This window comes from Planococcus citri, chromosome 4 (genome assembly GCF_950023065.1).
Source record: "Planococcus citri chromosome 4, ihPlaCitr1.1, whole genome shotgun sequence".
Classification (NCBI taxonomy): Eukaryota; Metazoa; Arthropoda; class Insecta; order Hemiptera; family Pseudococcidae; genus Planococcus; species Planococcus citri.
In genome coordinates, this window is record NC_088680.1 from 52,136,185 (window position 1) to 52,149,781 (window position 13,597).

At 36.4% G+C, this 13,597-nt stretch overlaps 1 protein-coding gene across 4 annotated transcripts; it reads left to right on the top strand.

The window, feature by feature from the left end:
- Nucleotides 1–94: 94 nt before the first annotated feature.
- On the top strand, nt 95–12,603 carry Gyf (GIGYF family protein Gyf). 4 transcript variants are annotated; one of them, XM_065360040.1, is made up of 25 exons: nt 95–241; nt 893–949; nt 1,492–1,699; nt 1,788–2,048; nt 2,132–2,351; nt 4,596–4,855; nt 4,931–5,057; nt 5,147–5,509; nt 5,600–5,812; nt 5,886–6,059; nt 6,132–6,298; nt 6,406–6,515; nt 6,597–6,687; nt 6,759–7,118; nt 7,202–7,468; nt 7,545–7,736; nt 7,817–7,890; nt 8,018–8,186; nt 8,256–8,356; nt 8,440–8,797; nt 8,867–8,980; nt 9,060–9,225; nt 9,306–9,626; nt 9,832–10,154; nt 10,516–12,603. In XM_065360040.1, the coding sequence occupies exons 2-25, from the start codon at nt 918–920 to the stop codon at nt 10,639–10,641; spliced, it is 4,797 nt and encodes a 1,598-aa protein (XP_065216112.1). In that variant the 5' UTR covers nt 95–241; nt 893–917; the 3' UTR covers nt 10,642–12,603. The 4 variants fall into 4 exon arrangements, with proteins under 4 accessions (XP_065216112.1, XP_065216113.1, XP_065216114.1 ...); XM_065360041.1 differs by lacking the exon at nt 95–241 and adding an exon at nt 330–621; XM_065360042.1 differs by lacking the exon at nt 95–241 and having other exon boundaries at nt 909–1,046.
- The last annotated feature ends 994 nt before the right edge of the window (nt 12,604–13,597 follow it).

Below are 13,597 nucleotides of genomic sequence, written 5' to 3' on the forward strand. Positions count from 1 at the left end.
CTATTTTCCACCAACAACCGCCAACGCCGAACGCGCCTCGCGCCAACAACACAACACTCAACATCACGTTGAGACTTTCCGCTGATTGGATAATATGTCTATCACGTGACTGACGTATTTTCTGTCTTTGTATGTGTGTTAGTTGGGCATGTGTTATGTGTAATTGTGTATCTTGTATCTTTGTTCTGCCATATTGGTGTGAAAATAGTTTTTTGTTGTCCTATTTTATTTATTTTGCGAGGTATTTAATTTAATAAAATTTCTTTAAATAGTAATTGTAATATTAATCAAATATTATTAAAAATCGAATGCATGCGCGGTGTACGATCGGTGCGGTGAAGCGTATCCATTGGGCATCTCAACCCGATATTTGCATTTCGGTATTTTATTCGGTCACAATATACGTACCGATTTGATCTTTTTTCATACGTATGATAAAACGTATACACTTTTCCGTATATTTCAATCGCTAAAAGTTCGTAAACGCGAATAGTATCGGCGTACAATTGAAATCAGATCACACCGTCCTCAAAATTTCACCGATTTTCATTGGTGGTATTGATTACTACGTTGTAAATTTACGTACACGTTGATTTGAGTTTTGTTCATTCGATTGGACAGGTAAATCTATGTGTTTGATGTAAATTTGGGTGAAAGGTGATCCGAGAGATGAAAATCTCTCCAATTTGGGCTATCTTGCCCAATCGCACATGGCAGTATCGGTTTTGTTTGTTAATCTCAGCGATTCTGCTGTGATACGTGTGTGCTTATGTGCCGATTAGCGCGTATTCTACATTTGTTTTGATTTTCATACGTAAACGTAGTCTAATTAGTTGGTAAGATCAACTTATACCTTCAATTGGCTAAAATCTGTGTTTTCTCTCGGTTTCAGGTGATATTGAGAATATACATAAAAAATGACTGATTCGATGCAATTTGGTCCTGAATGGTAAATTTTTGCTCATTTTTGATTGAAACATGCGTTTATTTGATTTTTCGTTCGAATGCTTTTGATTTCAATCGAATACCCGTGCAACTAAAATGACGTAAGATGATTTTTGATCTAATCTTATCCATTCGGTATTAAATCGACGAATGTGGTACGTGCCACATCGGCTATTTTATGGAAATGCTAACCCGTTGTTTTTCTCACTGAGAGAATATCCAATCAACGAGACGAATAAATGGGAATTGTTGATGAAAAAAAAATCGTTAAAGCAGTTATCTGCTGTTGGTGAACGTTATCAGCGTTGCTTTTAGGTTATCACGATTTGAAACGTCATCTAACTTTGCGCAGTTATTCAAGTATTTCCGATTTAAAGTTACTTGCACGTGGTAATTAACATAATTCGTTGCTAACGTGTAAAGATGACGCGTGTTGAGATGCTTTTACCTTCTTCCGTCGTTAATTCGTTGTATTTTCTCGTCTAATGTTCGCAACTATGTTGAAAGCACGTGGCTCTAATTGATTTCTTTCTGCCGAATGCTCAGGTTACGTAACTTATCACAACACGAAAACGATAATACAATGGTAATGCCAAAATATCAGTTAGCCGAACATCGTTATGGACGAGAAGAAATGTTAGCTTTATTTGATAAATCCGTCGCTGCTCCGGAGCCATTACGATCTATTTCCGGGTTGTACGTGGAGAAAATCCAGTTACCTTTGGCATTAATCCAAATGTCTGAAGAAGAAACGGTTAGTTATTTTTCGAACTGGTTGACGACTGATAATTCAACGCTCGTGTACGATCAATAATGTGATTGTGTTTTCGATTATTTTACAGCGAGTATGGAACAGTAGCTCTACTCACGATACAAATCTGCGTGGATTAAATAAATCTGTACCTGGTACTTTGACAAACATAAATCCAATGGGAGGAGGTCCAGGATTAGCTAGAGGTCGAGGCACTTCCGTTGATAGGGGAAGAGGTCGAGGCACAAGAGGCCCCTATCATTATAACAATAGAAATTATTCGGAAGATAATACCGATAGTTCACATGCCAACACCACCTTCGGTAGACCAAGAATTTTCGATAGAAGTCAAGTATGTTTACGATCCATTTCCATAATATCGTATCATTTTTAATCTTATTTCATGGATTAATGTTCTATCGGTGTCATGTACAGAGTCATACCAGCGAACGAAACTGGACAGAACGTAATGGAAACGTAGAATACAATGATTGGAATGGTTACACTAATAATGTCGAAAATGGTTTATCTACCAGTCCTAGAAAAGATTTTGGTTCCACTATGAGAACAACTACGTCTAGAGAAGATACAAATTGGCGTAGAAGACCTGCTAAAGAAGATGACGATACTTGGAGATCTACTAGGCATGGTAGAGGTAAGCATTATTAGTGGTTATTATAATATCAATATCACAACGCAACATGATGAATTTACCTATTAGAGTATTTGCTACTCTTGATGTTCAAAAATGATGACGAAATGAACCTGATGCGTGTTTTAAAACTTGCGTGTTAATTTTATTTTACCTTCATCTTGTCAGAAATCCTTGTACTGTGACGTCAATGTTGAATAAGTTTACTAATTGTTGAAAACTTGTGAACGTTGTTTCATGTTTCGTGGCTCTTGTGAAAATGATTGAATTATAAAAAAGTATTAGGCATTTTTACAGTATGATTATTATAATCAAGTTTGAATATTTGTATCGTCGTCACTAATCCAAACTGCTTCGTATTTCTCTTTCCAGAAGTCTACTTGCAAAGTTGAAAATTATTTAAATGTGATATAATGATGATTGTTTTACTAATTTAGAGTATTTGCTACTCTTGATTCATTAATGATGACAAATTACTCTGAATACGTCAACTTGTTTCCATTTTTCTAACTTGTAGAAATTTCATTTACGGAATAATGATGATCATGTTTTAATTTTTGAGTATTCCCCTACTCCAGGGGCGGATTGTACGACTCTCGGTCAAGAAGTTGAACTCAGTTTAACTCGTCAAAAACAATGAGTTAAACTCGATTCAGAATTTGAATGAGAGTCGTGCAAGTAGCCCTTGATTCATTTATGATGACACATTTCTCTGAATACGTCAACTTGTTTCCATTTTTCTAACTTGAAGAAATTTAATTTACGGAATAATGATGATCTTGTTTTAATTTTTGAGTATTCCCCTACTCCAGGGGCGGATTGTACGACTCTCGGTCAAGAAGTCGAACTCAGTTTAACTCGTCAAAAACAATGAGTTAAACTTGATTCAGAATTTGAATGAGAGTCGTGCAAGTAGCCCTTGATTCATTTATGATGACACATTTCTCTGAATACGTCAACTTGTTTCCATTTTTCTAACTTGAAGAAATTTAATTTACGGAATAATGATGATCTTGTTTTAATTTTTGAGTATTCCCCTACTCCAGGGGCGGATTGTACGACTCTCGGTCAAGAAGTTGAACTCAGTTCAACTCGTCAAAAACGATGAGTTAAACTTGATTCAGAATTTGAATGAGAGTCGTGCAAGTAGCCCTTGATTCATTTATGATGACACATTTCTCTGAATACGTCAACTTGTTTTCATTTTTCTAACTTGAAGAAATTTAATTTACGGAATAATGATGATCTTGTTTTAATTTTTGAGTATTCCCCTACTCCAGGGGCGGATTGTACGACTCTCGGTCAAGAAGTTGAACTCAGTTTAACTCGTCAAAAACGATGAGTTAAACTTGATTCAGAATTTGAATGAGAGTCGTGCAAGTAGCCCTTGATTCATTTATGATGACACATTTCTCTGAATACGTCGACTTTTCTCAATTTTTTTAATTAAGAAAATTTTATTTACCAAATAATGATGATCTTGATCAAAGTTTTTGAGTATTTGCTACTCTTGATTCATTAATGATGACAAATTACTCTGAATACGTCAACTTGTTTCCATTTTTCTAACTTGAAGAAATTTCATTCGCGGAATAATGATGACCTTGTTTTAATTTTTGAGTATTTGCTACTCTTGATGACACATTTCTCTGAATACGTCAACTTGTTTCCATTTTTCAAACTTGAAGAAATTTAATTTACGGAATAATGATGATTTGTTTTAATTTTTGAGTATTTGCTACTCTTGATGACAAATTTCTCTGAATACGACGACTTTTTTCAATTTTTTTAATTGAGAAAATTTTATTTACCAAATAATGATGATCTTGATCAAAGTTTTTGAGTATTTGCTACTCTTGATTTATTAATGATGATGATTTTTTCTGAATTATTTTTTTTCTTGATTTTTTTTTTAATGATGACTTAGTTGTATTGTATTTGCTACTTATGACGAGGTAAAATGATTGTAATATACTTTCTGATTGAAACGTGTGAGGACATGCGTCGAAACATGTTACGACTCGCATAGAATAGCCCCCCCCCTTCCTTCCCTCACCCCCTCCCCCATCACCCGAAAAGTTTTCTATGATGACTCAGTTTTATTGTATTTGCTACTTATGATGTGGTAATGATTGTAAATGACTTTCTGATGGAAACTTTATACTCGACTCGACACCCCCCCCCCTAATCATCGTCAGAAAACGATTATCCGCAGATTGAATAATTCTTGATGTAATTCTGTCGTAGGCTATACCAATTGGAGGGAAAGTGGAGAAAGAGACCGAGAAAAAGAGAAAGATCAAGATGGACCAGAACCAGGTAAAGATCGTAGATGGATGTCACGTGTCGTCAGCATGCACGTATCGGGTGGCCATCCAAATAGAAGAAATTCCGAATGTAGAGAAGATAGCTTACCGGAATGGGCTACCGAAAGTCCAAGCGAAGGTGGTGGTTCATTTGATTCATCCGGAGCATTCCATGGATCAAATTCCGACGACGAAGAACACGTTAGTGTTTCGATATTCGTGGTTCTGTGTGGGAATTTGAATGGTGTACTGATACTTGTTATATTTTCATTGCAGGATAGAAAAGAAAAACCTATTAACGATTTGGATAAAATATCAAATAAAAGAGACGATCGTAGACTGGATGAAAATCGCGTAATTAGGGCAGAACAGAAATTCTTGAATGACCAGAAGAAAAATAAAAGTATGAGAATTGTGAAACTACGACGTGTTTCTCGACTATTTTATATATTGAAGTGAATTAATTTATCGTTGATTTTCGTTCGAAAACAGTTAGAGAAAAATCTCATTCTCCGGCCATGAACGAGAGTGCCAAATCTAAAGATCAAGACGCCTGTAAGGTGAATTCGACTCCATCGCCTCCTGCTTCGAGTTCGTTGATTCGTGGCGAATCGCCTAATCTGAACAATTCTTCGAGTTTATCGCAACATATGCCTAAATCTATGATGACGTCACAATCTCCGGCGCCTCCGTCGACTGATATTTATACCACTTTACAACATCATGTAAATGCATCCAAAGAAATACCGCCTTCGCCTGTCGATCCGCATAAATCTAGTCAAACGCAGAAACTCCAACATGACATGTCTCATGGTATCGATATGATGAATAGTTCCAATAGCGGATATGATTCCAGTGAGTAGAGATTGCACTAGTGAAACTCTTTTTGTGAAATTGTGTATTTTTATAAATAATTTTCCTCTCTTTTTTTGTGTGTATGCATAGATTTCTCCATGAATCATAACGAAAATAATCCTATGTTGTCGATGAATGTTTCAAACTATCAGAATCTCCCCAACTCGAACGTTAATAATTTAGAGAATAAATTACTCATGTCGCAGGCGGATATCAACAATACCATTACAATGATGAATTCTAAAGATAACTTCGAACTTGGCAAATCAGCTTCCATTGTTAATCCACTTAATGCCTTACACGGTATGATTTTCCTCGAAAGCTAGTATTGTATTTAGTTGTGAAACATATTTTTCAATGACTCGAATACGTACAGGTTTCAACATGGCATCGCCAAATATGCGCATGAAAGGTAAAGAAGAAGAAATGGATGGTATTGTGGTCGACGTTGTATCTAAAATTATGGAAGAAGAAGGAAACGTCGACGCGTTAAAAAGACTCGAGAATATCAACAAATGGTTCTACAGAGATCCTCAAGGTGTTGTGCAAGGTATGTGATCGGCTATTATGTACTTTTCTCGATCAATCAATGGACGAAATAATTCATCGTGTTGATATTCAGGTCCATTTTCGAGCATCGAAATGGCAGAATGGTACAGATTAGGGTATTTCCACGATAAAACTTTGATGGTCCGAAGAGCGTGTGAAAGTCACTATTATTCCCTTCATGAGCTTGTCGTTTTATATAATGGTTCACCGTTCGATATCATCACTTTGCAGAATCTTAGCGTAAGTGAACCAACATGATAGTTGATTTTGTTAATTTCAAGAATGAAAACGGATTGACGATTGAATAAGAATGGTATTGATTGAGTATGTAATTTATTCGATTTCAGAATTACCGCCAACCTCCTCCAGCGGCAACTGCTGCCCCTTCAATGAACATGCCACAAGATGATTTACTATTCTACCAGCAACAGCTTCAATTCCGTACCCTTATCGCTCGGTAAGATGGACTTCGAATCATCTCCTGCGGCTAGTTCGTGATGAAAGATCGAAATTCACCGAACCACTTTTTTTTTTGCAGACAACAGCAAGATATAGCCGTCCAAAATGCTGTCCGTCAATTGTCGCAGTCTGATCGTTGGAAAACATTGACTCCTCATGAGCAGCAAAGGGTATGTTATTATTGTATTGGAATTTTCTACCCTACGAGACGAGATGGATATTTTAATAGTTTATTTTTCAGCTCATCGTGCAACACGTTTATAATAATCCGGACGTGAGTTCCGCTGCAATACCGCAAGTCTCCGCCCCTCAACCTTCTGTACCGTTGATTCCTAACTACGTGCATCCGCAAATGCAGCAAAATGTTCCCAATAGCAATCCAGCTTTAGTAGTGTTACTTTCTCAAATGCAACAGCAGCAGCAACAGCAACAACAACAGCAACAGCAGCAGCAGCATCAACAACAACAGCAGCAGCAACAACAACAACAACAGCAAAATCAAAACCATGTTTTACAACAACAATTACACTTGCAGCAATTTCAACATCAGCATCAGCAACAACAACAGCAAAAACATCAGGTTCAATCGCAAGCTAATCAGGTTCGTTGATGGATTCAACGAGATTCTGTCTGAAAGGTTTTGATTACTTCATTGATTTCGATTTTTTTCTATTTATTGTACAGGAAATCAAACAAGATAGATTGCCGACAAACTTACTGCATCAGTTAGACCCTTTACAACAACTTGTCGTGAAGATGAATTTGCAAAATTCTAATCAGAATTCGGTGGTTCAACCTCAAGGCGGAAACGTCCAACAAGTACCTTTATCGTCGAACTCAGTTTCACAATCGATGACGGCTCAGAATGCGGTTAACGAAGATACTCAGCCTAATAATCCAATTCATAACTTACTTAAGCAACTGGGAGTCTCGACTGAGAAACCAGCCAAGGTAAGAAAAGCTCCTGAGCCTTGTGTGTTTCTTATGAAACATTCTGTATTTTAAATTTTGAAAATTTGTCTCTTAGGTTGATTCTGTTTGGGGACCTAGTACTTCGACTATGCCATCGGCTGCACCATTATTGAATAATAATAACGCTTTCAATCCACAACACTGGTTGTCGCAAGTGGGACGTATTGGACCTGCGAATACTACAGTTAATAACGGACTATGGCCTGCTGAAGGAATCCCTCCGATGAAAACCGAACAACAGATAATTGTGAGCTGATTTTGCGAATTGGTCTTGACTAATTTTGCTTGTATGATTTCTACGATTAATTATCCTCGATTTTGTTTCAGGAATCATTGATGAAAGATAAAAAGCAAGAAGATCTTAGGAAAGATATTGATACCGCAAAACTAATAGAAATGAAGTTAGTATCAAATTTTTTAAAAGAGTAGGGTGTGTTTGTAGCAACCTTCGTAGTTGTCTTCGTTTTTTTCATATTATGGTGGCGATTGTCAGTTTCAAATTCTAATCGATTTTTTTTCGTCGTTTAGAAAACAAGAAGAAAGACTGCAGCAAGAAGAGCTTCGAAAAAATGCCGAAGAGAAAAAGAAAAAATTAGAAGAAAAGAAACAAAAAGAGGAGGAGAAACGTTTGAAACAAGCTCAAGAAGAAGAAAGACTCAAGAAGTTGGAAGAAGAGAAAAGAAAAAAGGCTGTCGAGGTAATGTGACGTGATATTTTATCGAGCGCTGCAACGAAGCGGTAACTATAATGGAAACATTTATCGTAGGATGCTAAAAGAAAAGAAGAAGAACGCCGTCGTAAAGAAGAAGAAAAACGTAGAAAAGACGAAGAAAAAGATAAAAAGAAAGTAGACGATGATAAGAAAAAGTAAGCGTTGTGTGTAGTTTTATCATCTTTTACATTTATGTTTTCTCGGCGTTGTTTTCATTTTATTTCTTTTTTCGCTTCAGGCAAGAACAAAAACGCAAAGAAACCGAAGAACTGCAACGTAAACAAGCGGAATCGCTGCGTCGTCTGAAAGAACAACAATTGCACGCTTCCGGTGGTAATAAACTGTCGTTGAAATCCATTCCGTCAACCAACGATCAAGATCAAAGCAGATCAATCGATTCGATGCCTAAGATAACGAAACAAAATACTACCTTAACTAATAAAAACGCCAAATCGCAATCCGACGAAAATAAAAAACAAAACGCGGAAGCGAATCGCTCGACTGAACAGACTGGTAATAAGCAGATTTCCAAATCTAAATCCACTCCCTCGGTTCCTACGCAACAAAATCAAAAAAGCGGCGAACCCGAGAAAAAGGTTGGTAACGCGATTGGTGCAGATGTTCGCTCGCAAATTCTTGAATAATTGAATTTTTCTTTCTGTTAGGAAAAGAAAAAGAAGGAGAAAGCTCCCGTTAGCGCCTGGGCTGACCAGAAGCAAGTACCAAAGGTCAAATCTCTCGCCGAAATTCAAGCTGAAGAGCAAAAGCAATTGGCTAAAGTAATGTTTTTTAAATTTTTATCGAAATCGAGATCGACGATGAAACGAAATGTGTTAATTTTTGCGTTCGTATGTGCAGCAAATCGAACGTGAGAAAGCCGAACGATTATTACAGCAGCAACAAGCCGCAGCTGCGGCGGCTCTCGCTGCTAAAGAAAATGCCACCGGTAATATCTGGAATTCGCAATCTGTGCCTTGGAAAAATTCACCCACTTGGGCATCACCTTCCTCACCAGCTCCAACAGGTTTGTTCGAGTCAATGATCGAGGTGAATCTGCGCCAATTTCATTTTTCACTCGTTTTCATTTATTTTCTTTTAATGTAGGTCTAGCCAATAGTCGAAGTGAGCAATCGGTACCTTCGAAAGCGTGGAATGAACCATCGCGCGCTGCTTCGAATATTGCGTCGAATACCGTTGGGGCGAAATCCAACACTGCCAGTACCTCTAATACTAACCGATCTGCAACTAATAGTATTAATTCGTCTACGCAAAAAGCAACGGCCGCGTCGGCGAATGTTTCAAAAACCAAGCCGAAAAAAGAAGACGTTAAGAAAGCTGCACCTGCGATTACCGTTGCTACCAAAAACGATGAATTATCTAAATGGGGAATTAAAGCGCTTACCGCTCTCAAGCCGGCTGTGGATGGTGAGTTGAAAATCAGATCTAGATTAATGGTGGATGAGAGGAAAAATGTGGTGTGAGCTTCCTCTTTGCACGTGTCATTGAAGGATTTTGTTTTTATATCTGAATGAATAAAAGAGGAGAGGACGAAAAATAATTAGCACCTTTCTTCCACCTCGTACTTCTTCGTTGATATTATTTTAATCCCAATTTTATTTTTTTCTTCCAGTTCCGACCTTCATCACGTTCTTACGCGACGTCGAATCACCCAGCGATGTCATGGAATACGTGACCGATTACCTGGGCGATGGAAAAGAAGCGAAGAGCTTCGTCAAACAGTTTCTAGAAAGACGTTCGGTGCTGGTATCCGGATCTTCGGGTTCGATGATAATGTCAAGCACCTCGTTTACGACGACAGTCTCATCGTCGGCCAGCGCCGGTGCCAAGAAAGCTAAAAAGAAACCCGACGAAAACGGCTCGTCCGCTAGTAAAACTACATCCACTAAACAGCCAGCTAGTAAGCAAAATTCTATGGAATTTACCGAAGTAAAGGTTTGTAAATTTTTTTGTAGGGTGGAATTTTAAAAATCGCCTATACTAACTTCCCGTTTACGGCTATTCTAATTATCTCTACTTGCGAAGACGTATCGTCGTTCAAATTAACGAAATGATCGTCTGCCAAGTTCTCATCATCGCGTATTGGCAAATTCATCTCGTACGCGTGCCATCTTACCGCATTCTAGGCGTATAACTGTTAGATTTTTTCGGTCGCGATTGGTTCTACGAAATGAATATTTTTTAGTCTCGTACGAACCTCGTCATGGGTTTGCTTTTGCGGGTTTTCAAACGTAACGAACCTTCACGTGACTGGTATTCTAAAGAATTGTTTTCTGTTTTGTTCTGCTTGTTACAGGGAAAGGTGAAAAAAGGAAAGAAAAAGGCAACAATGCGAGTAGATAACGCGTTACTAGGATTCAACGTAACCGCTGCTCCTGATCGTATCAATATCGGAGATCTAGACTACGGAGATGTATATTAAACTGAGCTGGCCCCAACGTATGTACCATGGAAGCGACGAGCATATACGTAATAATAATCTATTTAAGAAAACGAATAAAAATTGATAGGGAAATACAACCGGAAAAAAAGTTAATTTATCAAATTACCTACAAAACTGGCATCGCTATTTTTTCTCAATGTATTTTCCCCCTACGAAGCTTATACGAGTTAATATTATTATTGAACTACGTATATAATTCGAACCCGCCGATGCAGAAGTTGTATCGGGTGTGTTCCTTATAGAACGGGAGAGGAACGTTTTTTACTACCTTGTTGTACACTGTTAATTTACGCAATAGCATAGGTGTTGATTTTTTTTTTCATTTTTTAATACACCAGATAAACGATGATTTTTTTTCAGATTTTAGCATTTATTATTTTTTCGTTTGTCGCGTGTTTTATTATTAAATTTTTTTTCCTTTGCGTAGAAATACTATACCCTTTTTATTTTGTATTGTAATACGAAAAAGTATTGTACAGAATTTTTATATATTTGTTGTGTAAAATTATCTGTGATAAGAAAGTACTAAAATTAACGTATACTATGTCACGTTTGGAAGAATTTTAAAGTTGAAAAAAGAAAGAAGGTTTTTTCTCGTTATATAATAGTTAATGTTTGAAAAATATTGTTGAAACGTTTCATTGTTATTTTACATGTGTTTTGTTTCGTTTTTCTTTTTCTTTTTTTTTATTACCCCATTTTTTTTTTTTTAATCGATCGTATTGACAACGCGATAAAAAGCAACGATAAAACGTGTCAGAATATTCACGCCTGATTTGTTTAGTGTCGTCTTGAAAGAAGCCTCGTCGCTCGTTGTGATTCTTGTTCAAATGAAATATTTTTTTGATACATTTCGTACGTAGAATTAAATTAAAGAAGGGAAGTTCGTGTCTTGTAAAGTGAATCGATACTAGTTCTTTCACTTATTCGGCTCATTCAAATAATAATATTCTGCGAAATATTTTTTATAACATTTTTTAAACCGCTGTTTTTTCATCTTTTTATTATTATTTCGTGAGAGTAGAAATCCAGTAGCTGACAAGGGAAGGTCAAGAAGTTCTCTCCGCTGATTTGAACGATGTAGTGACTCGAAGGGGCAATCTGCGCTTGATTCTCGATATTTTTGAAATGTGTCCACTTTGAAAATTCCAGGAGAAGGTTCCCAAAATTTTGAATTTCTGACCACAATTTCTGGTGTAACTTTTCGAGACGAGCAAAAAATGTTATTTTGAGAAGGCCACTTTGTAAAATAACCTTTTTTGTTCGCCTCAAAAAGCTGAACCAGAAATTATGATCAAAAATTTGGTTTTTGGTAGTTCATAAACTCTCGCCCTTTCAATTTTTGAATTAGGCACGTTTTAGAAAAATCAAATATAAAGTGTAAATTATCTCTCCGAGTATTCTATGCTGGCATAATGTCGTTCGAATGGGAGAAGGGGTATTTCTGGACCTTCCCTTGTAAGACACGAACTTCATTTACGTAATGGTTGTATGTAATTTCGTGGGCTTGTCGAAAGGTACTCGTATCGATGTATGCTGCAAAAACAAAAGAACAGAAACTTGTTTGTCTAAGTTTGTGGTATTGTAACTTAGTTGAAAAAAGTGTGCGATAATAATGAAATACGCTTAACCGTTGAAAAACCTATGTTTGGAAATGTTACGTTTGATTCTTCAAAGTCGTCTCTCATCTTATTGGATTCGTTTTTTAAAGCGATGCCTTGTTTTTTTTATCAATAACGGTTCCTCGCCCGGTGAATTTGAGTTTTTCCTCTTGAACATTATTTTCATTTGTGTATAAAAAAATTTGTATGATTATTATTTAAATCATTTTTTTTTGTATTATACGCCCCTTTTTTTTCTTACTTATTGTTTCCATGTAAAGAAAAAAAAATCCATCTCGATGTAATTGTAAACAAGAATAAAATGAACTTTTTAAGTTTACGATTTTGTAAATGGAGCTTTTATTCATCGAAGTATTCCTACTATTTCAACGAATAAAACTCGCGAAGGTATTGGAGCTAAGAGATTTATATCGATGTAACTTTCATGTTCGCAGATTGGAACTTGGAAGGAAAATGCGAAGGGTTTACTCGATAAGTTTTAATAACGAACGTGTTTGGAAGGATTGTACCGAGGGTTTCAGTAATAATTGAACGTGTGAAATTGATTCTCTATAGTTTCATCGAGAAAGATTAGATGAGATTTAAACCAAGATGAATCAAAGAGGTAGATATTTTGATTCGAAAACTACTCACGTTATCGTTATGCTTTCTAGATAGGTTAAGATGAAGTTTCATAAGAGCTGAAGATGTTAAATAATTCATTATGATGCGAGAATTTATATCGCCGAGAAAGAAATGTTCCATATACTTGAGAATGTATTACGTGATGTGTAAAAGCTGCCAGGGCAAAATTTGCGTGTTTTTGTTCTGCTTACTTAATGGGATTTGAAGTAATTAGTTTCGCTTTTTAGCTGAGTTGCAAAATAACTTTGTGAAAAACAACAGTTTTTAGCTGGAAAGTTTTTTGCTTGTCTATCACATGAGTTGATGATTTTGAAAGCTGAATGCTGATTCATGTCGCTTGAAACAATTAAACCGTACAAGATTTAGTTTAGGGTGAAGATGAGTGGTTTCAGATGTGTATTCTTCATTTGGACTAGAATGTTTTGAATTTTTCAAGATCGTATACCGTCAATTTTGGGAGATCGAGCTGCCCGTTTCAACCTCTTCTTCGTCCAGTTTACTCGATCATTTTCGTTGTGCATGTGTTTTTTATTGAAAAATTATTTTCAATCTCAATATGAATCTATTTTCATTAATATTCAATTATCAATTGAGTTGGAGATCGTAGATTGAGTTCTGAGTCGAGTCACATTTTTCCATAATTTTGGCATAAAAAATGATTGAATTTGAAAATTCGCCAAAGTGAAGAC

Coding starts and splice junctions, on each gene's coding strand:
- Gyf (XM_065360040.1), top strand. CDS start 918: ATGACTGATTCGATGCAATTTGGTCCTGAATG. Junction 6,516..6,596: donor TTCCGTACCCTTATCGCTCG/GTAAGATGGACT, acceptor TTTTTTTTGCAG/ACAACAGCAAGATATAGCCG. Junction 8,981..9,059: donor AGCAAAAGCAATTGGCTAAA/GTAATGTTTTTT, acceptor TCGTATGTGCAG/CAAATCGAACGTGAGAAAGC.